General features: G+C 42.4%; 1 protein-coding gene across 4 annotated transcripts in view; it reads left to right on the top strand.

The window, feature by feature from the left end:
* The window catches only part of ak8 (adenylate kinase 8), a 71,754-nt gene that overhangs the window by 9,794 nt on the left and 34,421 nt on the right, over window positions 1–27,539 (top strand). For 3 of the 4 annotated variants that reach the window (XM_055920526.1, XM_055920527.1, XM_055920529.1), the window contains 5 exons: window positions 5,707–5,817; window positions 9,974–10,042; window positions 19,213–19,294; window positions 19,429–19,500; window positions 22,779–22,979. In XM_055920526.1, the coding sequence (XP_055776501.1) occupies window positions 5,707–5,817; window positions 9,974–10,042; window positions 19,213–19,294; window positions 19,429–19,500; window positions 22,779–22,979 (535 nt within the window). The remainder of the gene's footprint in view (window positions 1–5,706; window positions 5,818–9,973; window positions 10,043–19,212; window positions 19,295–19,428; window positions 19,501–22,778; window positions 22,980–27,539) is intronic. The other variant, XM_055920528.1, reaches the window with a different exon arrangement.

Below are 27,539 nucleotides of genomic sequence, written 5' to 3' on the forward strand. Positions count from 1 at the left end.
TCTGAAGATAGATGGGGGGCAATCAGTTCACATATGGTGTCCAGAGCACAGCTGGGGGCAGAGGGTGGTCTATAGCAGGCGGCAACGGTGAGAGACTTGTTTTTAGAGAGGTAGATTTTTAAAAGTAGAAGTTCAAATTGTTTGGGAACAGACCTGGATAGTAAAACAGAACTCTGCAGGCAATCTTTGCAGTAGATTGCAACACCGCCTCCTTTGGCCGTTCTATCTTGTCTGAAAATCTTGTAGTTGGGGATGAAAATGTCAGAATTTTTGGTGGTCTTTCTAAGCCAGGATTCAGACACGGCTAAAACATCCGGGTTGGCAGAGTGAGCTAAAGCAGTGAACAAAACAAACTTAGGGAGGAGGCTTCTAATGTTAACATGCATGAAACCAAGGCTATTACGGTTACAGAAGTCATCAAAAGAGAGCGCCTGGGGAATAGGAGTGGAGCTAGGTACTGCAGGGCCTGGATTCACCTCTACATCACCAGAGGAACAGAGGAGGAGTAGGATAAGGGTACGGCTAAAAGCTATGAGAATTGGTCGTCTAGAGCATCTAGAACAGAGAGTAAAAGGACGTTTCTGGGGGCGATAAAATAGCTTCAAGGAATAATGTACAGACAAAGGAATGGTAGGATGTGAATACAGTGGAGGTAAACCTAGGTATTGAGTGATGATGAGAGAGATCTTGTCTCTAGAAACATAATTGAAACCAGGTGATGTCATCGCATATGTGGGTGGTGGAAATGAAAGGTTGGATATGGTATAGTGAGCAGGGCTAGAGGCCCTACAGTGAAATAAGCCAATAAACACTAACCAGAACAGCAGTGGACAAGGCATATTTACATTAAGGAGAGGCATGCTTAATCGAGTGATCAATAAGGGTCCAGTGAGTAGAGGTTGGTTGGGGTCACGGCGATCCAGACAGCTGGCCGGGTAGATGGCTCTCGGTAGCAAGATAGCATAGGATGGAGGTCTATTTTTAGACACCTCGTGCGTTTCCGTCGGTAGATTAGTGGGGTTCCGTGTCTTGTAGAGGGGATCAATCCAATTGGCAAAATAGATATAGTGACCCAAGAAAAAAAAAGAAAAAAATAATTGTCCGAAATACTTATTAAGATAGCAGCCGATAAGACAGCTAACGATTAGCGGGCCCCAGGTGAGCGTTCAGGTAACGTCACGACGGAGGTGCCAGTTGGATAACTCCCTCGGGCAGATAACGTCGGCAGTCAATCGTGAAGGCCCGGTGGGGCTCCGTATCTGCAGCAAAAAAAAAACGGGTCCGGATAGGTGACTGTAGCCCAGGAATGGCTGATGGAACTCCTCAGCTGGCTAGCTCCGGAATAATTTAAGTTTGCTCCGGGATCGACGTAAGCCAATAGTCACACGGTTTGCAGCTAGCTAGCTGCGAAATCAAGGTGCAAATGTCCAGAGCCTGCGGCTGAAATCCGGGGAAACTGAGAGAAAAAAAAGGCCCGGTATGCTCCGGTCCGAGTCGCGTTGCACAAAGGTGCCGGTAGATTATCGAGCTAAAGGAATAGCTGATGACCACAAAACGTGGGCAGCTGAAACACCAACGCTAGCCAGCAAGCCGGCTAACTTCTGGGCAGCTTCAAATTAGCTTTCGGCTAGCTTTCGGCTAACTTCTGGTTAGCTTTCTGGCTAACTTCTGATTAGCCCCTGGTTAGCTTCACTGTGGATTTTCAGATTTGAGGTAAATAATACTTTTTATGTTGTAATTGGTGAGGCCGGTTGCAGGAAAGCTTTTGTACTTGAGTTCTTGGATAATAAAAAAAAATATAAAAGATATGCGAAGAAGGTGTAAATATATATATACAGGACAAGACAGTACGAGGACAAAAATGACGTCTGAACTGCTAAGCCATCTTGGAAATCGGGGGAGCATTTCAATTCATGGGGGTAGTATTGCTTTAGAGCCCTAATAAAACAAGGTAGATTGGTCTTGCTACTGTTCAAATATACAAAAATGTATCTGAAATGTAGACGTACACATCAACAACTATCGTTTTATAGAACACAAGAAAGATATGTGCCCACTACGACATAAACTCAGCAAAAAAAAGAAACTCACTGTCAACTGCGTTTTATTTTCAGCAAACTTAACGTGTAAATATTTGTATGAACATAAGATTCAACAACTGAGACATAAACTGGACAAGTTCCACAGACATGTGATTAACAGAAATGGAATAATGTGTCCCTGAACAAAGGGGTGTCAAAATCAAAAAGTAACAGTCCGTATCTGGTGTGGCCACCAGCTGCATTAAGTACTGCAGTGCATCTCGTCATGGACTGCACCAGATTTGCCAGTTTTTGCTGTGAGATGTTACCCCACTCTTCCACTCCACGAAGAGCCTGCACGTTTCCAGACATTTCTGGGGGGAATGGCCCTAGCCCTCACCCTCCGATCCAACAGGTCCCAGACGTGCTCAATGGGATTGAGATCCAGGCTCTTCGTTGGCCATGGCAGAATAATGACATTCCTGTCTTGCAGGAAATCACACACAGAACGAGCAGTATGGCTGTTGGCATTGTCATGCTGAAGGGTCATTTCAGGATGAGCCTGCAGGAAGGGTACCACATGAGGGAGGAGGATGTCTTCCCTGTAACGCACAGCGTTGAGATTGCCTGCAATGACAACAAGCTCAGTCCGATGATGCTGTGACACACCTCCCCAGATTATGACGGACCCTCCACCTCCAAATCGATCCCGTTCCAGAGCACAGGCCTCGGTGTAACGCTCATTCCTTCGACGATAAACGCGATGTCTGGCGAGGTTCTGCCTTACAACAGGCCTACAAGCCCTCAGTCCAGCCTCTCTCAGCCTATTGCGGACAGTCTGAGCACCGATGGAGGGATTGTGCGTTCCTGGTGTAACTCGGGCAGTTATTGTTGCCATCCTGTACTTGTGCCGCAGGTGTGATGTTCGGATGTACCGATCCTGTGCAGGTGTTGTTACACGTGGTCTGCCACTGCGAGGACGATCAGCTGTCCGTCCTGTCTCCCTGTAGCGCTGTCTTAGGCGTCTCACAGTACGGACATTGCAATTTATTGCCCTGGCCGCATCTGCAGTCATCATGCCTCCTTGCAGCATGCCTAAGGCACGTTCACGCAGATGAGCAGGGATCCTGGTCATCTTTCTTTTGGTGTTTTTCAGAGTCAGTAGAAAGGCCTCTTTAGTGTCCTAAGTTTTCATAACTGAGATCTTAATTGCCTACCGTCTGTAAGCTGTTTGTGTCTTAACGACCGTTCTACAGGTGCATGTTCATTAATTGTTTATGGTTCATTGAACAAGCATGGGAAACAGTGTTTAAACCCTTTACAATTAAGATCTGTGAAGTTATTCGGATTTTTACGAATTATCTTTGAAAGACAGGGTCCTGAAAAAGGGACATTTCTTTTTTTGCTGAGTTTAAATAGCTACCGTAGGCCTACACATACTGTGCGCCTACCAACACGCACAGATCAGCTCCACAGAATGAGCACCATAGCAAAATATTTCTTGCATGCATCATAGCTTAATCTTCAGTTGTTGTGTATATGGCTGCATTTCAGATAGGCCAAAATGTTTTTACATTTTGTATGTCACAGTAGTACGACCAATACCATGTGTAGCCTACTAAAAGAACGTTGGTAAACGTTCACTCTGTTATCACTAATTTGCATTACACAGTTGTGTGATAGGCTACTGAAAAAGTAATATCAATACTATGAAAACGCCTCCTCCCTGCCCTCAACACTGGAGCTCCCCGGGGGTGTGCGCTCAGTCCCCTCCTGTACTCCCTGTTCACCCATGACTGCATGGCCAGGCACGACTCCAACACCATCATTAAGTTTGCAGACGACACAACAGTGGTAGGCCTGATCACCGACAACGACGAGACAGCCTATAGGGAGGAGGTCAGAGACCTGGCCGGGTGGTGCCAGAATAACAACCTATCCCTCAACGTAACCAAGACTAAGGAGATGATTGTGGACTACAGGAAAAGGAGGACCGAACACGCCCCCATTCTCATCGACGGGGCTGCAGTGGAGCAGGTTGAGAGCTTCAAGTTCCTAGGTGTCCACATCAACAACAAACTAGAATGGTCCAAACACCATGAAGACCAAGGAGCTCTTCAAACAGGTCAGGGACAAAGTTATGGAGAAGTACAGATCAGGGTTGAGTTATAAAAAAAGATCAGAAACTTTGACCATCCCATGGAGCACCATTAAATCCATTATTAAAAAATGGAAAGAATACGGCACCACAACAAACCTGCCAAGAGAGGGCCACCCACCAAAACTCACAGACCAGGCAAGGAGGGCGTTAATCAGAGAGGCAACAAAGAAACTAAAGATAACCCTGAAGGAGCTGCATAGCTCCACAGCAGAGATTGGAGTATCTGTCCATAGGACCACTTTAAGCCGTACACTCCACAGAGCTGGGCTTTATGGAAGAGTGGCCAAAAAAAAGCCATTGCTTAAAGAAAAAAATAAGCAAACACGTTTGATGTTTGCCAAAAGGCATGTGGGAGACTCACCAAACATATGGAAGAAGGTACTCTGGTCAGATGAGACTAAAATTGAGCCTTTTTGCCATCAAGGAGAACGCTATGTCTGGTGCAAACGCAACATCTCATCACACCGAGAACACTATCCCACAGTGAAGCATGGTGGTAGCAGCATCATGCTGTGGGGATGTTTTTCATTGGCAGGGACTGGGAAACTGGTCAGAATTGAAGGAATGCTGGATGGCGCTAAATACAGGAAATTTCTTGAGGGAAACCCGTCTTCCGTCTTCAAGAGATTTGAGACTGGGACGGAGATTCACCTTCCAGCACGACAATGACCCTAAGCATCGTACTAAAGCAACACTCGAGTGGTTTAAGGGGAAACATTTAAATGTCTTGGAATGGCCTATTCAAAGCCCAGAACTCTTTCCACTTGAGAATCTGACTTAAAGATTACTCTACACCAGCGGAACACTTCCAACTTGAAGGAGCTGGAGCAGTTTTGCCTTGAAGAATGGGGGAAAAATCAAAGGGCAATATGTGCCAAGCTTTTTTAGACATATCCCAAGAGACTTGCAGCTGTAATTGCTGCAAAAGGTGGCTCTACAAAGTATTGACTTTGGGGGAGTGAATAGTTATGCACGCTCAAGTTTTCAGTTTTTTTGGTGTTATTTCTTGTTTGTTTCACAATAAAAAAATATTTTGCATCTTTAAAGTGGTAGGCATGTTGTGTAAATCAAATGATACAACCCCCCCAAAAAATCTATTTTAATACCAGGTTGTAAGGCAACAAAATAGGAAAAATACCAAGGGGGGTAAATACTTTCGTAAGCCACTGTATGTACATACAGTATTCACCAAGGTTTACATATTTTCTTTTTACACGTCACAGCAGATCATTCTGCGCTTGCCTGGGTCAAAATCTGTGCTGTGATGTGCACACAAAAAGACTGCATCTGTACCAGGTTTGGTTGTCCGGATATTTATGCTTCTCAGTGTATCATACAGTAGCAGCGTGTATTCATAAAACCACCAAACCACACCTATTTGCACTATGTTTTTCTTAGAGAGTAGCACAGCTATCTCAACAGGTGGTACATTCAACATGGGTGGCAAAGTTATATAAATAGCCTCTATGAACTGATAGCCTATTTGTCCTGTTATTTTGAAGCCATTTATTTTTATCCCAACAGGCCAGGAAGCTGTGTGAACACACTCAAGTGATCCATATTACAGACAGCAACATTCTGAAGGAAGACACTGACCTAACAAAGAAGGCACTACAGTACAAAGCCAAGCAACAGGTACAGTTCAGGTGATTTTATTGTGTCTGTGAAGAACTAGAGAGACACTGTATCCTTATTTCTGAATTATTATTCCTAACTTTAAAAAAAGTGTAATAGAAAATTATTAGATAGAAATAACTGTCCCACGATCTTACATCACATGGGATCAAAGTATGACAAGTATTTTTGATATCTTTCCTGTGCTTCTGAAGAGGTGAGAAAAAGAGTAGCCGGCAACGTTGTTCGACTTACGTGGATGCAAATATCTCAGCACATCAGAAAATAAGTTAGATAAGAGAAGGAAGAATTCACAGGGCCTGCAAAAGTATGTCCTCGTGGTATGATTATTTTAATTATCCTTTCCCCTCCAGTCTTTCAAGGTCCTTCCCTTGGCAATGAACTGCCCCTTTAAAAGGCCTATTTGGGTGATTTATATTTAAAAGCCAGGGTGGAGAGAAAGATAAAAGGCAATAAGTGTCTCTGAATCAGGGCCCGTATTCATAAAGCACCTCAGGGTAGGAATGCTGATCTAGGATCAGATCATACTTGTCCATATAATACTATTCATTATGATCGAAGACGCTTGATACATACAACTCCATGTCTTTCGTAGAGGTGAAACTGCTTTTAATTGTTTTTATATATATATATTTACTAGAGTAGTACTGAAGTCGTGATCTGGTAATGGAAGTGGGAGAGGGTTTAAGACTTGTGTCTATCTAGCAGGAGATTTCAGATATACTCTCCTCTTGAAGCTGTGCAAGCATTCTCACACTTTTGGCTGCTGGCACTTCTCTCTAGGTGACACTTCAAAGAGTATGTGCAGACACTGTGCATGCTGTGTGGCAGAAACTGACTGACTTTAGGGCATTTTGGGAAAATGCTGGGTGAGGTGGTCCATGTTAATTCGTCTAAATTGTTAGTTTTGTCATATAATGGTCATATTTTGGCTTCAAAATTGGAGCCCTGTGGAAAAAAATGTGCCGGTGTGGGGGCCTTGAGGAAAAATAGTGGGGCGGTGTTATTAGAAGTGCCCGGGACAATTTCTGGTCACAGTCCATCCCTGCCGTGTCTCATAGCACACCCTGCTAGCTCAGATCAGAGCCAATATTCAATCCCCACAAAGGCCCATTGGTGTTGCCACAACACATCTAGCATAAGAAAGCATAAGAGAAATCTGTCTAGAGCAGGGGTGTCAAACTCATTTCGCATCGTGGGCCACATACGGCCTAGGGAGATGTCAAGTGGGCCGGACCATTAAAATTATACCATACTCTGCTATAAATAACCAAAATATCATGTCTTTCCTTTGTTTTGGTGTAAAGAAGCACAAGAACATTAGGAAAATATTAAAATTTAATGAACTATCCTTTTACAAAACATTTCATGAAACACCTCGTATTTCCTTAGACAAATGTGCAATTTACTTTTATCATTCACAAATATGCATTGCAACTGATCCCACTGATTGTACAAAGGCACAAAACTTTAATTGGTACTGAAAAATATAGTAATGCACTTTAAGATTAAATGAGACTTTTAAAGAAAGGAATTTTTAAACCACTTACACATACGCATATAAAATCTAAATGTAATCCCTGCGTACACCTTACAAACTAAGGAGAGTGATTTTAAATGTGTAATGAAGAAAGTGTTCGCCTGTCCTGTAAATCTGTAAACTTCATACATGAAACATACATACACATACAATACATACTGAAAATTTATGGAGTTGTATGAACAGTAGAATTCCATCACACAACTTTTGTTTTGAAGCTGCTGACTAACATTAAAGTGCACATTTTTTAAATCACCACAGTAAGGATTCATCTTCACAGAGCTGTATTCTTTCAATGCAAACAGTATCTAAGGCAGCATTTTAAAGGTGTTAGTCTAGTCTGGACTTGTATTTGTTCCTGAAACTTGGCATCTTTTGGCCTGTACAAGTGCATCAACACCAGGTGTCATGTCCTGACTAGCTGTCACTTTCAGAATGTCATTTAAGTGCTTGTTTGTGAGCCTTGAACGCATTTTTGTTTTATTGATATTCATCACTGAGAAAATTTGTTCACAAAGGTAGGTTGTCCCAAACATGCACAAAATTTTAGCAGCCAGGGCTGTTAATTTGGGGTACCCTGGTAGTAGATACTGATAAAATCTGTCCAGACCTACAGAGGCAAATTTGCCCTTCAAATCTGCATCACACTGCAAATCAATTATCTCTAGCTGAATTTCGACCGGCAGATCAGAAGCTTTAACTGCGAAAGGTGAGCGAAAAACTGAAAATTCTGTCTCAAGTTCACCAAATACCTGAAAACGTTTCTCAAACTCCCGCAGTAGTCCTGCAATTTTGTCTTTGTACCGTTTCATGTCCGCATCAGGTCTGGTCACACACACATCTCTCAGACAGGGGAAATGAGCAGGGTTGCCATTTGCCAGTTGCATCTCCCACAAAGTCAGCTTCAACTTAAATGCATGTATGTTGTCAGAAAACTGTGTGACAACTTTTTTGCGGCCTTGCAACATTTTGTTCAGATTGTTCAAGTGTTCAGTAATATCAACCAAGAATGCAAGGTCCCGTAGCCATTCCTGAGATTGTAATTCCAACACCGGTTTTCCTTTTTTCTCCATGAACTGTCCGATTTCCTCTCGTAGATCAAAGAAATGCCTCAGCACAGCGCCTCGGCTTAACCATCTCACTTCAGTGTGGTATGGCAGGCTGTGGGTAATGTTGCTGTCGCTGAGAAGTTTGTCAAACTGACGATGGTTCAGACCTCTGGACCGGATGAAATTTACAGTGCGAACAACCACCTCCATGACGTGGTCCATTTTCAGCGACTTGCAACACAATGCCTCCTGGTGCAAAATACAGTGAAATGTCCAGAAACGATCTCCTCCATTAAGGGCTTGTACTTTGTCTTTGAACTTTGTCGCGACACCTGCTTTCTTTCCGACCATGGATGGCGCGCCGTCTGTAGCCAGGCTGACAGCGCGGGACCAGTCCACTCCAACTCTGTCCAATGCAGCAACGACAGAGCCGAAAATGTCCTCGGCTGTTGTGGTGTCCATCATTGGCACCAACTCAAGAAACTCTTCAGTAACAGTCAATGTCTCATCAACTCCTCGAATAAATATGGCCAGTTGGGCCACGTCTGTGATGTCAGTGCTCTCGTCAATTGCCACGGAAAATGCAATAAATGACTTGACTCTCTGTTTCAATTGACTGTCTAAATCTGCCGATAGTTCCGAAATCCTCTCTGCTATAGTATTCCTCGTCAGGCTAATATTGGCAAAAGCTTGTCGCTTCTCGGGACATACAAGTTCAGCCGCCTTCATCATGCATCGTTTAACAAAGTCACCGTCGGAATACGGCTTCGATGCTAATGCTATTTCGCTAGCAATTAGGTAGCTGGCTTTTACCGCTGCTTCACTGACTTCTCGGCTCTGGATGAAAGTTGACTGCTGTTTCCTCAGACCCGCCAGCAATTCGTTAATCTTATCTCTTCTCAGTTGTCCTTGCAAGCCGTCATATTTTTCGCTGTGATGAGTCTCGTAGTGGCGTCGAATATTATATTCCTTCAATACCGAAACTTGTTGCAAACACACCAAGCACGAAGGTTTTCCGTGCATCTCTGTAAATAAATAGGACGTGGTCCATTTTTCTTTGAAAATTCTACACTCCTTATCTACTTTTCTCCGTTTGGATAACGACATTTTGGCTAATGAGGGTGTAGCGGAGAGGTAGAGACCAAGGTATTAACAACGTCGTAACAAGCAGCAGATGGCGCATTGATACCGTCTGCTGTTTTCAGTCTGTCTCAGTGATGCGGCTTGTCTTCTACTCTGATGGAAAGAGTGCGCCCCTTAGCGGATAATCCATGAATTGCAGCGAATTAAAAATATTAATTCCATGTCTTTTATGCATTTATTCCACTTTCAAATTATCCTGCGGGCCTGATCGAACCTCCTTGGGGGCCGGTTCCGGCCCGCGGGCCGTATGTTTGACACCCCTGGTCTAGAGGAAGACCAATCAGAGATACAGTAGTTGTTCCTGTGTCGTTTGCGATGTTTCCTGGATTCACTCTGAGGCAGAGGGCAACTTGGGTCCCTTTTGAAGTGAGTATTGGAATGACGAGATTAAAAGGTTTTGTTGTTGTTGCATTTGTTTTTTTAGGAAATCCCAGGTGACCTTTGGATCAAGTTGATTCAGCAACGGCTGTCGAAAATAGACTGTGTCCGACGGGTAAGCGTGCACATACGCACGAAGGCATGCACCCACGCATGCACACACACACACACACACACACACACACACACACACACCTTACATTTGTAGCTCTTTATTGAAAAGAAATGTAGGCAATAGTTTGACATTGGAGATATACGTGTAACTGCCAAAATAATGGAAACACTTGAGTAAATAAGGGATACAAAGTATATTGAAAGCAGGTGTTTCCACACAGATGTGGTTCATGAGTTAATTGAGCAATTAACCTATCTGGCACCAGCGTTCCGCTAGCGGGACTCCTCCCACATTCCACTGAAAAGGCAGAGCGCAAAATTCAAAAGATAATTTTTAGAAATATTTAACTTTCACACATTAACAAGTCCAATACAGCAAATGAAAGATACACATCTTGTGAATCCAGTCAACATGTCCGATTTTTAAAATGTTTTACAGCGAAAACACCACATATATTTGTTAGCTCACCACCAAATACAAAAAAGGACAGACATTTTTCACAGCACAGGTAGCATGCACAAAGCCAACCTAACTAACCAAGAACCAACCAAACTAACCAAGAGACAACTTCATCAGATGACAGTCTTATAACATGTTATACAATAAATCTATGTTTTGTTCGAAAAATGTGCATGTTTGAGGTATAAATCAGTTTTACATTGCAGCTACCATCACAGCTACCGTCAGAAATAGAACCGAAGCAGCCAGAGTAATTACAGACACCAACGTCAAATACCTAAATACTCATCATAAAACATTTCTGAAAAATCGATGGTGTACAGCAAATTAAAGACAAACATCTTGTGAATCCAGCCAATATTTCAGATTTTTTTAAGTGTTTTACAGCGAAAACACAATATAGCATTATATTAGCTTACTACAATAGCCTACCACATTACCGCATTCATTCATCAAGGCACGTTAGCGATAGCAATAGGCACGTTAGCGACAGGGAATAAACCAGCAAAAGATATATAATTTTTGACTAACCTTGATAAGGTTCATCAGATGACAGTCCTATAACATCAGGTTATACATACACTTATGTTTTGTTCGAAAATGTGCATATTTAGAGCTGAAATCAGTGGTTATACATTGTGCTAACGTAGCATCTTTTTCCCAGAATGTGCGGATATTTTTATGACACAACTATTCTGACCAAATAACTATTCATAAACGTTACTAGAAGATACATGTTGTATAGGAAATGATAGATACACTAGTTCTTAATGCAATCGCCGTGTTAGAATTCTAAAAAATAACTTCATTACGACATACAGCTTAGTTATAGCGAGAGAGTATCCAAAATCTGGGCGCAAACGACTATTTCACATGTTCGACAGATATATGAAATAGCATCATAAAATGGGACTACTTTTGATGATCTTTCATCAGAATGTTGTACAAGGGGTCCTTTGTCCAGAACAATCGTTGTTTGGATTTAGAATGTCCTCCTCTCTAGTCAATTAGCACGGAAAGCTAGCAAAGTAGCGCAAAGCTCTCCTTCCTGAACAAAGGCACACAACGCAACACGCCTAACGTCCCGAATAAATTTCAATAATCTAATAAAACTATATTGAAAAAACATACTTTACGATGATATTGTCACATGTATCAAATAAAATCAAAGCCGGAGATATTAGTCGTCTATAACGGCAGCATTTCAGAAGGCAAAACCAGGTCCCTTCACGCGCTCTCCAGGAAACAGGAAACTGGTGACACGTCATGCCGAGAGCTTTTATTCGAATCAGATCACGTTATACACTCCATTTCTTCTCTCACTGCCTGTCGACATCTAGTGGAAGATGTATGAAGTGCATGTATACTGATATATATGAAGCCCATTTATAGGCAGGCCCTAGAACAGAGCATCAATTTCAGATTTTCCACTTCCTGTCAGGAAGTTTGCTCCAACTTGAGTTCTGTTTTACTCACAGATATAATTCAAATGGTTTTAGAAACTAGAGTGTTTTCTATCCAATAGTAATAATAATATGCATATTGTACGAGCAAGAATTGAGTACGAGGCCGTTTAAATTGGGCACGATTTTCCCCCAAAGTGAAAACAGCGCCCTCTGTCCTCAACAGGATTACATCCCATCATGCTTAGGGTCATGTATAAAAATGCCCTGTTGCCCATTTATTTTGGCTAACATGGCTAGAAGAAGAAATCTCATTGACTTTGAAATAGGGGTCTCAAAGGAGCATAGGGGTTTTAAGGGTGTGTGTGTCTCAGTCACCAGATCTCAACCCAGTTGAACACTTATGGGAGATTCTGGAGCGGCGCCTGAGACAGTGTTTTCCACCGCCTTCAACAAAACACCAAATTATTGAATTTCTTATGGAAGAATGATGTCGCATCCCTCCAATAGAGTTCCACATACTTGTAGAATTTATGCTAAGGTGCATTGAAGCTGTACTGTCGGTTTGTGGTGGCCCAATGCCCTATTAAGACACTTGACATTGGGCACAAACGTCAGTTCAATGTCTAGTTTCGATTTACATTTGGTTAAGTTGTCAACTAAAGTGAATTCAATGTGAAATCAACCCAGAAAATTCACATCATTGGATTTCGGTAAAAAGTCCAGGTGAAAAAAATACGCAATGCCCTTACGTTGATGACTTTTTGCAAATCCAATTAGCTTTCCACGTTGATTCCATGTCATCACATACTGTCGATTTTTGGGGTTGAAATGATGTGAAAAAACGTTGATTCAACAAGTTTTTGGCCAGTTGATTTATGTAGGTGTTTCCTTTATTTTGGTAGTTACGTGTAGCTAGTCCAAGAGATTGTGCAGTTCCAAAAAGACTTGTATGAGTTACCAGGCATGGGAAAAGATCAATAGAGCGATGCTGAGTTCTAATGTGAGATGTGTAGGCTTCCGTACCCCTCGTACTTCTCGGTCTGTCACTTTCAATTACAACAGTTAGACATGCCTATGGACTAGCTGCTTTGGGACTGTGCCAACACGCATACACACACACACTTGGAAATAAACAGAATTTTAACGGATCAGTAAATGCTAATAGTAACAAATACCTGTATATTATCTAGCCCTTCTCATTTGATGTGTTTACTTAATGATGTGAATTACACCAGTGTACAGCTCCATTCCCAGCGGATCGGCCCCTTCCTCCCAGGGGGATTTGGGCCTTTTGTGATAGAACATGATGACTCTTTGAGCAAAACCCTCATCACACACCTGTCACCCGCCTCCACCAGTCTGTGTTCTCCTCTCTAATGTGACATGGGTAACCCACAACAGAGTCAGCCATACCCCCAAACCTAGGCCCTCTAATCCTGACACTGTCTCTATCACACAGTCAATAAGCTCACTATCAAACACACAGCAGCCATTCTTGTGATGGGTATCTTATCTCTGAAGTGTCAGTTTTCCCTGTAGTGGTGTGGAAAAATATGGAAATAGAAAAAAAATGCTATTTTTTTCTTATAAACTTTGCTTAGGCTGAATACATTACTTTTTCGCTTGGCATCCTTTAACTTTCGCCTTTTAAGTGTTGTAGTTTGTGATTCATTTTTTCTTTTAATTTGGTAATGGCTGTTTATCCCTTTAGGCTAAATGTCTGATGGTGTTTATTCATTTGTTTAATTATTTTCCTGTACATCTGCATAAACGGCTGAGAATTCAGTCAGGAAACAGGGCTAGTTCTCTGTCGCAGGCAACAAAGCAGTACTGTTGCAGCTTTACCAGATCTGCATCGGATTGGAGTCTCTCTGTCACACAAAGGCACTCCTTCATCTCGTGCACAAAAATGGAGTAGCGACAGAGTGATTGACACGTTGCATTACAACTGAAGTCAAGGCCTGTCTGCTTAATTGCAGCTCCACTCGTTATCGGCTGTTTTTCGTGTGCTCTCTCTGTTTTTTTTTCTCTCAAAATAAAGCGATTGTGGAACGTTAATCACACCTAATCTAGGTCGCTCGGGTTCAGTCTCTTTTTTACTCTTTGTTCTCTTGAGGCTGTTTGTAAAACTTTCGACTTGTAATCTGCAGGGAAATCATAGAAGGGAAAAGTGGATGGAAGCGTAATAATGAACGAAGTGGAAGTGGAATAACAACTGAATTAGTGCAGTACTCCTGCTGATTTAGAAGAGGTTGAACTCTGTGAAAAGAGATACAAGCCACACGGCTGTATCAAAGAGCTCTGTCACTCTAGACCTCTAGCACTGGTGTAACGCAGTTTCTCTGGAACCCCGCAAGGTCCAAGTTCGCCCGAAGCCTAACATTTCACAAAGCTATACACTGTGTAGCTACCAATTGATGTTTTAGAATATACAACAGTCCTGTATAGACTAGATGAACCTGCATGACATGAGTTGTACTCGTGCTCTCTCCCAACTTGAATAAAAAGTTGTAAAAGCAGTCTATGAATGGCAAATAATACAGTCCATCCTAATTTTTTCCCCTTCCGTTATGCATTGTACTATCTATAACTATATACCATATTTAGCTGCTATTTATAAACTTTTTATTAAAATTACTTTTTTGTGTAGAAATGTTTTCACCATGTCCTGCAGGTCCAGGTTGCGGACCCAACTGGTTTTTTTTTATAGAGTATTGCAAACCCAGACAGTGCTTCCTGAGACATTGTGCATTATATGTCCATTGCGCTGCACACAATTTAAACTTAGTCTTGAATGATGCATGCCAAGATGTACCAGAGATAAAGGACTGTTGATATTGCAACCACACAACTCAAACGCCGGTTCGCCAGTATGAGCAAAATCGCAAACCGCTTTCTTTGTTCAAGCTCTCAAGAACTGTTGTCCACTAAAGATGATAATCTGTTTGCATCTGCCAATTTATTGGCCGTCCAGTATCCAAATGACCTTTCCCCAGAGCTTCCTATACAGTTAATCTCTTTCCGTAATGTGTTGAGGCCAGCAGTTAAGGAGAATGATAGGCTCAGTGAAAGATGTTGCAGAACTGCTGTATTTGAAGCAACACTCCCTTCAGCCTAGTTTCCCTGATGATGCTACGGAATTAAATATCCCTGTAACTGACGCTTCTGCGGAGAGATCGTTTTCTAAACTTAAACTCATAAACTACCCTAACTACCTAAGAAGCATTAGGCTCTCGGTCTGATATGTGCTTTTGAATACCTGATTAAGCTCCAATCATTGCACTGGCACTGTTATAGCCTTGACCACGGCATTTGTTCATTGATATCCCCTTTACTTTCATTTGGTGTTTGGCCTGGAGGCCTGGAGCACTTTTTCAGTCACATTCCTGAAGCCCAAGAAACAAACACTGAGCTTCTTAGTACATATAGAAATTTAAAATGCTTCTTTTTTGAAGGGTTACTGTCAAAATGATTTATAGAAATATTTATAAAAATAGACATCGATGACAGGCGCATGGGCCCCCCACCTTGCGGGGGCTGGGGGGGAGAGAGGCTGGTCCGTCAGTGACCTCTAGTATTATTTTTCACCTATAAATTGTGTGAAAGTCTGTTTATATATCTAAAAGAAATGGTAAATATTCAGCTTGGATTCTGTGAATCATGCCTGCATTAACATAAATCCATTAAGTGCATTTCTAGATTTAGGTTTGTTAATTTGATATCGTATAAAATATATATTTAGATTGTGAAGTTTGCCAATGTGTTATTAACAAGCACCTTTTACAGATAAATACTAAGAATAAGCCTAATTTATTTGTCAATTTTTTGGAAAACGGTTTATACAGTATGTGCTAAACTTTGAATAATAGCCTAGATCCCATCTTGGGTTAATATTTTTAAACACCCTAAAAACGGAATGTTCAACAAACAAGCAAAGCTCAATCAGAGCACCGCTCTTGAAATCAAACTTTATTTGTATAGCACAGTTCGTACAATGCAATTGGAAAGTGCTTGGAATTACAAAGAGTATAAAAGTCTGACCTGCTAAATTGAATATCTTTACCCATGAAGTATCTCATAATTTATTAATCTATGCTTAACATATTTACATTTTAGTATAGCAATAAAATGTATTTGTCATTTTAAAGGCATTACCCCATTGTACTATTATGATATTACATAATGGTGAAAACATTTAAGGATTACGCTGTCTCTGAAAGATTAGGATTAAGGCTGATTACAACAATGGTTGTTTGTAACAATGTTATAGATTTTTGTTTTGATAGTGTAGATTGAATTGCCCATTAAGTAAAGTTTTGATCCAATGTTCATAAAATGATCTATTTTAGTAACATATAGTACAGTAATTATAATGTTTCCTCAACATTGAATGTTGGTTCATCAAATGTGGTGAGCTTTAAATATTTTCCATTGCCAAATATTCAAGATACATTTTTAGATTGAGCTTTGATTTGGTGTAACATTGTAGGGTAATTACAGTAATAACCACACTGTAGTATCTAGTTTTGCACTAAGTGCCTTTTAATTGGTGCCACATTGCTATCCTATAGTAGATAGATAGATAGATAGATAGATAGATAGATAGATAGATAGATAGATAGATAGATAGATAGATAGATAGATAGATATACAAAGCCTCCAGTGCACAATGGAACTAGCATAGCTCCTAGGGGACATGTCCCGTGCAGGACATGGCTCCTTAGTAGCAAAAACACACAGACAATGATTATCTGATTAGCAGCAGGTTGACTAATTGGCTGATTGTACTGTCAAAAGGACCTTGTTAGCGAGCCTTCGCGCCAGGGCCATGGACTATTTTGTGCACGGAGCACAGCAGACTGCAAAGGTCTCTCTCCGGCTTGTCGAGCACTGCTCCCCTACACTCCCCCACATCGTCCCCCCCAGCCTGCTGTTGAGCGCCCCGTGACATCTGCTTCATGCGTGTCCATCCTGTGATACATCCCCTCCTCCCTCCTCCCCACTGCAGATGTTGTGGTCCTGGGGTTCTGTCTGAACACCGAGCCCTTTTGATGTAGGGATGAAACGGAATGGAGGGAGCCACTGTGTGGGACCCCAGTGGTGGAGGCAGGGAGGAGGGGGGAGTTGGGGGGGGGGGGTGTGCTGTGTGCTGGGGAGAGGGGGGAGGGAGTTGGGGGTGTTGTTGTTTTTGACGTAGCTCATTAGAATTTCAATCAGGCCTGAGCTTTTGGCGCCTGGCTGGGAGGGACTCCCCCTGCCTTTCCACAGCCCTGGCCTAATCTCCCCTGGGAGGGAGTGGTGGAGAGGTAGAACGGTATTAACAGGAGCTGGCCTGGTCTGGCTGGAGACTGACATCTTTCCTGTTCTCCACTATTTCTCATTGGACCTGCTGTTTGTATGGGCTCTGTTACTTCTCTATCTATATCTTACTAACTACACACTTTCATTTGCAACCATGTACAGTGGTTACCACTTTACCCAGTCGTTTTTAGGGTGCGTTCATAAAATCCGCAGAATAAATGATGATTTTATGAACGCTCAACACCCCGTTGAATATGGCCGGTGTCAGTAAACCTCGGCAAAAAAGCGTAATTAAATTGTTGCCAGCAACACAGTTACAGTCACCAATGCTCTGGATAACATGAAAACAGCCTAACCAGCTCTGCTAGGGCAAATAAAATGTTCAGAGTGAGGTGTTCTCTCATTTATGTCGAAGTAGCTAGCAAGCTAGCTAACTTTAGCCAGTTAGCTTGGGTGCTTGACTGCCGTTGTGAGGTCAGAATGCTTGGATCAACCCTACTCCTCGGCCAGAGCATCCAGTGTGGGCTCTGAACACTCCGAACTCCGAGAGTGAAACGCTATGAATTTATGTATGGACAATCTGACAACATTCTGAGTTTACAAATGCACTGAGCGCACTATGAGCGCACTCTGGCACTTCAGAGTGAATTTACAAATGCACCCTTAGTCATTGCATCACTTTAATTTTACTAAAGTGAAGAGGCTACTACTGTGTATATCCAGTTTGTCTTGGTTTTCATTGTGATTTTATTGTAGTACAGAGGAGCCAATTACAAAATGCTGCTCATGGTTATGGAAGTGGACTCCCACTTCTATTATCAGCTCGTGGACAGCACTGCCACAGAGGCAATCAAAGGTTTAATGGGAAAGTAAGTGGGAGGAAGAAGTGCGTGTGTGTGTAATTTAGGTGAAGCGGTGATTAGTGGTTAAAGATCAAAGAGGAAAACAAAGGCGAAATTCAAACAGGCCCGGGAAATAATACTGAGATCTATAAATGTTTTCCATAGTTACATATTTATTTGAAGATTATTCATTGAAATAATAATTTGGCCCTAACAAGCACTTGAGAGAACCGGTTTCTTTTTCTCGTCTTTATTTTCCAGTTCCATTGAGCTGTAAGCCCTGGGATTTCGGAGGCTATTAGAGAGAGGTTTTTTTGTGGCTAAGGAATGATATGCATGTTGCCTATTTCTTCTTATGTTTATTTTTATGGCAAATTGGGGAAAGGAACTGGATAATTAGCCACATTTTCAAGGTTTAGGAATTTAACCCACCTATTGAATCACTACTTGAAGTGGCAATTGTTTTCCTCTCCCTGTTTGTACAGATATTTATTCATAGAGTTATTGTCTCTTAAGGTCTGTCAGGGACTTGGTTTAACTGCATTATAAAGAGACCACGTCTAAATCTTTAAACAACCAGCTATTTATCACAGTGAGAGAATGGGACAGTTTAAATGAAGTGATGAATATAAAAAAATAGGCTACTGGATAGAAATAGGGTGGAGTAGAAATGCATTTCATTGTAATCATATTACTGTGTAAGGTCATATGCCATTGTAGAGATGTTTTTAAACATAGTAATTCTATTTCTAAGTAAGTAATTCTATTTCTTTAAATTATTGAGCACAGGGCACAGAGCTAACCTTGTCGTTTAGTCCCACAGAGCTAACCTTGTCGATCATCTCCAGAATCATTTTTGGATTTTTGTGTCATCTCAGGAGAAAAGAAAACCACCCCATCAGAAGAACTATACTTTATAATTTATATAATTATACATATGATAAATAATACATCTGGGGGCTGTTTCCTGGACACAGATTAAGCCTAGTCCTGGAAAAAATGTTTGATGTAGATTCTCCACTGAGTTTGCTTTTATAGTCTGGGACTAGGCTTAATCTGTCTTCAGGAAACTGCCCCATCATGTCCTATATGAGAAATCTGTTAGTCTTTTGACCCCAGTTTGAGCCACGTTGTTTAGTGCTTGTGTTTGTTCTGTGTTCAGGGTTGGGTGTTGGAGGGGATACCTCAGACACGAGAGGAGGCCCTGTCCCTACAGGAGGCTGGAGTTGCCCCAAATCATGTTGGTTAGTGCCTCAGTTTACCCCAGTTATACATTTATGTTTGGTTATTTCCATATTGCGTTTGTGTTTGTACGTGCGTGCATTTGTGTGAGTGTGTGTGTATTGAAGGAACTGTTTATGTGTGTGTTCTCTGTCAGTGTTGCTGGAGGCACCCGATGCAGTACTGATTGAACGGAGTCAGGGCAAGAGAATAGACCCTGTCACAGGAGGTAAGAGGACGTGGAGATGGAGAACACTGGAGATGTATTCCAGAGTGCCCGCTTCTACCAAGGGGAGGGGAGTGAAAGTGATACAGAGAGACATTCCTTTTTTATAATTCACATCATAACCACAAACCCACATCCATATTGAACCTGGCTTTCAAGGAGCGGGACACTAATCCGGACGCTTATAAGAAATCCCGCTATGCCCTCAGACAAACCATTAAAGTGGCAAAGCGTCAATACAGGACTAAGATTGAATCCTACTACACCGGCTCTGATGCTCGTCGGATGTGGCAGGGCTTGCAAACTGTTACAGACTACCGCGAGTTGCCCAGTGACGCGAGTCTACCAGACGAGCTAAATGCCTTTTATGCCCGCTTTGAGGCAAGCAACACAAAAGTATGCATGAGAGCACCAGCTGTTCCAGACGACTGTGTGACCACGCTCTCCGTAGCCGATGTGAGCAAGACCTTTAAACAGCTCAACACTCACAAGGCTGCAGGGCCAGACGGATTACCAGGATGTGTACTCGGAACATGTGCGGACCAACTGGCAAGTGTCTTAACTGACATTTTCAACCTCTCCCTGACCGAGTCTGTAATACCTACATGTTTCAAACAGACCACCATAGTCCCTGTGCCCAAAAAAGCGAAGGTAACCTGCCTAAATGACTACCGCCCTGTAGCACTCAAGTCGGTAGCCATGATGTGCTTTGAAAGGCTGGTCATGACTCACATCTACACCATCATCCCAGAAACCCTAGACTCACTCCAATTTGCATTCCGCACCAACAGATCCACAGATGATTCAATCTCACTCCACACTGCCCATTCCCACCTGGACAAAAGGAACACCTATGTGAGAATGCTGTTCGTTGACTACAGCTCAGCGTTCAACACCATAGTGCCCACAAAGCACATCACTAAGCTAAGGACCATGGGACTAACACCTCCCTCTGCAACTGGATCCTGGACCCCCAGGTGGTAAGGGTAGGCAACAACACATCCTCAACACTGGAGCCCCTCAGGGGTGCGTGCTTAGGTCCTCCTGTACTCCCTGTTCACCCACAACTGCGTGGCCAAGCACGACTCCACCACCATCATTAAGTTTGCTGATGACACAACAGTGGTAGTAGGCCTGATCACTGACAATGATGAGACAGCCTATAGGGAGGAGGTCAGAGACCTGGCAGTGTGGTGCCAGGACAAGAACCTCTCCCTCAATGTGAGCAAGACAAATGAGCTGATAGTGGACTACAAGAAAAGGAGGGCCGAGCACACATCCATTCTCCGCAACGGGGCAGCAGGGGAGTAGGTTGAGAGCTTCAAGTTCCTTGGTGTCCACATCACCAACAAACGTTCATGGTCCAAACACACCAAGACAGTTGTGAAGAGGGCACGACAACAACTTTTCCCCCTCAGGAGACTGAAAAGGTTTGGCATGGGTCCTCAGATCCTCAAAAAGTTCTATAGCTGCACCATCGAGAGCTTCCTGACCAGTTGCATCACCGCCTGGTATGGCAACTGCTCGGTATCCGACTGTAAGGCGCTACAGAGGGTAGTGCGTACGGTCCAGTACATCACTGGGACCAAGCTTCCTGACATCCAGGACTTATATAATAGGCGGTCAGAGGAAGGCCCTAAAAAATCTCAAAAGACTCCAGTCACCAAAGTCATAGACTTATCTCTGCTACCGCACGGCAAGCGGTACCGGAGCGCCAAGTCTAGGTCCAAAAGGCTCCTTAACAGCTTCTACCCCCAAGCCATAAGACTGCTGAACAATTATTAAAATGGCCACCCGGACTATTTACATTGTTTTTACACTGCTGCTTCTCGCTGTTTATTATCTATGCATAGTCACTTTACCCCTACCTACATGTACAAATTACCTTGACTAACCTATACCCTCGCACATTGACTCAGTACTGGAATCCCCTGTATAGCCTCGTTATTGATATTTTATTGTGTTACTTTTAATTATTTTTTTTTACTTTAGTTTATTTAATAAATATTTTCTTAATTCTATTTCTTGAAGTGAAGTGTTGGCCTTGTAAGTAAGCATTTTACTGTAAAGTTTACACCTGTTGTGTTCAGCGCATGTGACAAATAAGATTTGATTTCTTTGAATCCCCACCATAGCTCTCCAGGAGAACAAGTCCTTAGAGTAAAGCAAAGCCGTGCTAGAATTAACAAAAGTCTCAGCTCCCAATAGGTTGGTTTGTTATGGTGAGGATGTACTCGATCAAAATAATTGCAATCTCTCTTTTCATTGTGCCGACGTCTCATTTTGCCTTTGTCAGTAGAATTACATGCATTGTGCAAATGAGCTCGCAGTTTTTTTCAAAGCTGTCCAAATACTTACACGTTTTATTTTTCACTCATACAGAATACAACAGGTATTGTTTACCGTGGCTTACTGTGAAATGCTTACTTACAAGCCCTTAACCAACAATGCATTTTTAAGAAAATAGAGTTTAAAAAATATTTCCTAAATAAACTCAATTTAAAAAAAAACTCAACTAATTTCTCAGAAGAAGAATAGACTGATGAGTTTCAGAAGAAAGTAATTTGTTTTTGGGCATTTTGAGCCTGTAATTGAACCCACAAATGCTGATTCTCCAGATACTCAACTAGTCTAAAGAAGGCCAGTTGTATTGCGTCTTTAATTAGCACAACGGTTTTCAGCTGTGCTAACATAATTGCAAAAGGATTTTCTAATGATCAATTAGCCTTTTAAAATGATAAACTTGAATTTGCTAACACAACGTGCCATTGGAACACAGGAGTGATGGTTGCTGATAATGGGTCTCTATATGCCTATTCCATAAAAAATCTGCCGTTTCCAGCGTCAATAGTCATTTACAATGTTTACACTGTATCTCTGATCAATTTGATGTTATTTTAATGGACAAAAAGATGTACTTTTCTTTCAAAAACAAGGACATTTCTAAGTGACCCCAAACTTTTGAACGGTAGGCTATATTATCCACTTTATGTTGGTGTTTCCTTTCAAAAAAATTGTGGGGATATTTTACAGTGGGGAGATATCTAGAACATGAAGTCTATGAACAAGAAGAGATAAATAGATCCCAACCTCCCTGTCATGGGGCCATCAGGGCCTGTATTCATAAAGTGTCTCAGGGTAGGAGTGCTAGGTTCAGTCTGCCTTTCAGATCATAGTAAATTTGGTTACATGGATAGGAGAGACCTGACACTAGATCAGCACTCTTACTCTGAGACACTTGATGAATACATACCCTGATCTTCTCTGTATTACCTGTGTAGATGTGTACCACGTCACGTTCATTTGGCCCGAGGACAAGGAAGTGGTGCAGCGGTTAGAGCGCCTGAAGGCCGTGTCAGAAAAGCAGCTTGTCGCCCAGCTGATGCAGCACCATCGCGAGGTTCACGCCCTTCGCAAGACCTACCGCAACTGCCTGAAGGTCATTGATGCCGACCAACCGCATGTGGACGTATTTGACCAAGGTGAGAAGACCACTCCCAGCTAGTACATGTGGTTCCTTGGAAGTTGTGGGAAAGTATGTTTTTGGATTCACATTGGTTGTGGGAATGAAACCATACGTTTCCTGACCGGTAAAACTATGTTTTTAAAATATTCTGTGAACTTTTATTTTTAGTTTGAAGGGATGTCCTGAGAAAGTTTCACTCTGGTTCCTTGAAAGTGTTCCTGGGAGGTTTCACTGAGAAGAGAAATGATAGGTTGGGGGCCTCCCGAGTGGCGCAGCGGTCTAAGACCCTGGTTCGTTCCCAGGCTGTGTTGCAGCCAGCAGCGACCGGGAGACACATGAGGTGGCGCAATTGGCCCAGCATTGTCTTAGGTTAGGGAAGGGTTTTGCCGACCAGGATGTCCATGTCTCATTGCGCACTAGCGACTCCTGTGGCTGGGCGCATGCACGCTGACACGGTCACCAGTTGCACAGTGTTTCCTCCGACACATTTGTGTGGCTGGGTTCCTGGCTAAGGGAGCAGTGTGTCAAGAAGCAGTGCGGCAGGTTGTGTTTCGGAAGATGCATGGCACTCGACCTGCTCCTCTCCCGAGTCCGTACGGGAGTTGCAGTGATGGAACAAGACTGTAACTACCAATTGGATATCACGAAATTGGAGAGAAAAAGGGGTCTAAAAATAAAAATAGGTTATTTGGAGGTTTTTGTTTCAATAAGATTTTTAGCTTATTTGGGGTTAACTTTTTTTTTTATATCCAAGCACAGATTGGACAAATGGAAATAAATGTCCTTAGGCATTAATCATTGTGACACAGCATCAGTGAAATTCAAACTTAGAATCTTCTGTTCTCTATCCATGGAATTAGTTCACTGTGCCACCAGGATGGAGCCAGCATGTCTTGTTTTTTTTACATATCATTTTAGTCTCATTTTAGTCTATTCAAACAGACCCCATTTCAAAGGAAACAAGCACTCATTAAGATCAGAGGTGCGTTCAGTTCGATTGAATGTTTGCTACGTTACAGAACGGTTTGTACTGAACGACACGTTTCCCCAAAACATTCTTGTATGTTTTTGAACAGACTTTGAGGTTTGTTTGCTCCTGTTTGGTGGGTGCGTTGAGGTGTGGCTTGAAGCAATGAGTGACGTATTTACAGTGCCTTGAGAAAGAATTCATACCCCTTATTCCGCAGTTTGTTGTTACAGCCTAAATTCAAAATGGATTAAATAGATGTTTTTGTCACCCATCTACACACAATATCCCATAATGACGAAGTGAAAAATGTTTTTAGATATTTTTGCAAATGTATTGAAAATGAAATACAGAAATCTAATTTACATAAGTGTTCACACCCCTGAGTCAATACTTTGTAGAAACACCTTTGACGGCGTTTACAGCTTTGAGTCATCTTGCACATCTGGATTTAGGGATTTTCTCCCATTCTTCCTTACAGATTTTCTCAAGCTCTATTAAGTTAGATAGGGAATGGTGGTGAACAGCAATCTTCAAGTGTTTCCACAGATTTTCAATGGGATTCAAGTCTGTGTTTTGGCTGGGCCATTCAATGACTTTTACATTCTTGTTCTGAAGCCATTCCAGCATTGCTTTGGCTGTATGCTAAGGGTCATTGACCTGTTGGGACTGGTCGTTTGCACTCAAGCAGGTTCTCATCAAGGATTTGCTTGTATTTGGCTCCATTAATTGTTCCTTCTATCCTTACCAGTCTCCCAGTCCCTTCCTAAAAAGCATCCCCATAGCATGATGCTGCCACCACCATGCTTCACGGTAGGGATGATGTTAACCAGGCACAGTTTATCACCCGTCTTTCTCCAGACATAGTGCTTTGCTATTTGGCCAAAGAGTTACTTTTCTTTCTCATCAGACCACAGAGTCTTTTGCTTTATCTCAGACTCTTTCCTGTGAATTTTTGCAAACCCCAGGCGTGCTGCCATGTGCCTTTTTCTCAGGAGTGGCTTACTTCTGACCACTCTCCCATAAAGCCCAGAATGGTGCTGTAGAGACCGTTGTCCTACTGACAGGTTCTCCCATCTCAGCCAAGGAACTCTGTAGTTCATTGAGTGGTCATTGGTCACCTCTCTGACCACGGTCCTTCTTGCCCGGTTGCTCAGTTTGTTCGGACAACCAGCTCTAGGCAGAGTCTGGGTAGTTCCGTATTTCCCAATGTGCTCTTGGAAACTGTCAACACGAGAAATGGTTTTATACCCTTCCCTAGATATATGCCTCACCACAATTCTCTCTCTGAGATCTACGGATAGTTCCTTGGTATAGTTTCTACTCTGACATACACTGTTAACTGTGGGACATTATATAGACAGGTATGTTTCTTTCTAAATCATGTCCAAACAATTGAATTGGCCACAGGTGGACTCCAATCAAGTTGTATCAAAGGAAATTGGATGTACCTGAGCTCAATTTGGAGTGTCATAGCAAATACTTATTTAAATTGGATATTTTTGCATTTTAAATTTCAATACATTTGCTAAAATTTCTAAAAACATGTTAAAGTAATGAAATACCAAGAAAATAATGTTCTATAAATGTGCTGAGAATGTTCCAAAGCCAAGCAACTATCCTGCACCATTCTCGGAAAGTTGTGGGAAGGTTGTATGCAAAATAACCATAGGACAACCACTCTCTCACCAAGCTCTAAGAAACACATGGTTCTCAGAACGTTATGTGCTAGCTGGGTTGTATGACTGTAGATTAGAACACCACTCTAAGGAGTCCAACAACAAAAATAATGTGTTGTTTTCATTCGCGAACATATGCTACATGTTTCCAATTATCTGTCCTTCCTCCCAAGTGTCCACTTGTTCCTTTCATTTCAAGGAAATGACTGGTGTAAGAAACATGGTGGAAACTCTAGCCCATGCCTTCACCAATCCAATACTTTTAGGTTTGTGGGAAGTAGTGAAGGAGTGTATTTATTATTGGGATGAAGGACACCCTTTTTTAAACCAGAAGCAAATACTCACTGACTGACATGTCTCCATATTCCACAGTAGTACACTGAACAAAAATACAAATGCAACATGTAAAGTGTTGGTCCCATGTTTCATGAGCTGAAATTAAAGATGACAGAAATGTTCCATAAAGCATCCAGCTTACAGGTGTGGCATATCAAGAATCTGATTAAACAGCATGTTCATTACACAGGTGCACCTTGTGCCAGAGTTTAATGTTAATTTCTCTACCTTAAGCCGCCTCCAATGTCATTTTAGAGAATTTGGCAGTACATTCTCACAACCACAGACCACGTGTATGGCGTTGTGTGGGCGAGCAGTTTGCTGATGTCAACATTGTGAACAGAATGCCCCATGGTGGCGGTGGGGTTTTGGTAAGCATAAGCTACGGACAATTGCATTTTCTCGATGGCAATTTGAATGCACAAAAATACTGTGACGAGGTCGTGAGGCCCATTTTGGAGGGGTATCTGTGACCAACAGATGCATATCTGTATTCCCTGTCGTGTGAAATCCATAGATTAGGGCCTAATGCATTTATTTCAATTGACTGATTTCCTCATGTGAAATGTAACTCAGTAAAATCTTTGAAATTGTTGCATTTATATTTTTGTTCAGTATAGTAATGACTTACATAAAGCCCCTCTCTTTGATGCCCCTCTCTACCTGAGACAGTGATTGACTATGGATATGGATGACAGTCTCTCCCATCACGGTTCTCAGAGGCTTTGTTGCACAGCATCAAAGCCTCATCACCATATAATCTCAGGCTAAGTCCCAAATGGCACCCTATTCCCTATATAGTGCACTACTTTTGGCCAGAGCCCATATTGGTAATAGGGTGCTATTTTAGGACACACTCTCAGTGGGCTGCTGCCCCTCGACGGCTACGCCTTCTGGCGGGATGTCAGGACTGCACTGCAGCAGACCCATGGGGAGGTTTTGATTCCCCTCCCTGTCAGCCCAGCTGATGGACAGGGGGTTTGCCTAAGGCTAAGCTACAGGCAAGGGGAGGAGGAGCAGCCGTCGCAGCCTTCAGCCACACCATTAAAGCCATCTGAATACTACCTGTCTGAACCTTACACCACTCAACTTGACAAAATAATTCTGTCATTCTCTCTCTTAAGATTACTTTAGCCCAACCCCTGCAAATGATATACATACAGGTTTTGGAGAGGTACGGGGGTCTGCCAGACTGGGTGCCTGTTGTGGGCACCCACATGCAAGGGCACAAAAGCAGGCAATGTCATCTAGGATTTGATACCAGCAACCCTCCGGTTGCCAGCTCACTTCTCAACAGCTTTTTTCTCTCTGACCCGGGATTTGACTTGGCAATCCTCCAGCCGCTGGCTCACCTCTCTAACCACTAGGCTACCTGCCGCCTCAGGTTTGTTGTGCGAGGCAGGGCAGTGGTGACGGTAGAAGGCTAGAAGCAGGTGCACCATGGCGGATGTGAATTGGGCTTAAACAAGTTTGCATTACTAAAGTGTATATATTTCAATCGGAGTGTCTGGAATCTTACAAAGAAAGCTAACTGATAGATAGTATTGTAACAAAGTTTTTTCTGCAGAGAAAAGTCTTGGGTGGGCCATCTGTA

The sequence above is a fragment of the Salvelinus fontinalis genome, chromosome 4 (genome assembly GCF_029448725.1).
Source record: "Salvelinus fontinalis isolate EN_2023a chromosome 4, ASM2944872v1, whole genome shotgun sequence".
Taxonomy (NCBI): Eukaryota; Metazoa; Chordata; class Actinopteri; order Salmoniformes; family Salmonidae; genus Salvelinus; species Salvelinus fontinalis.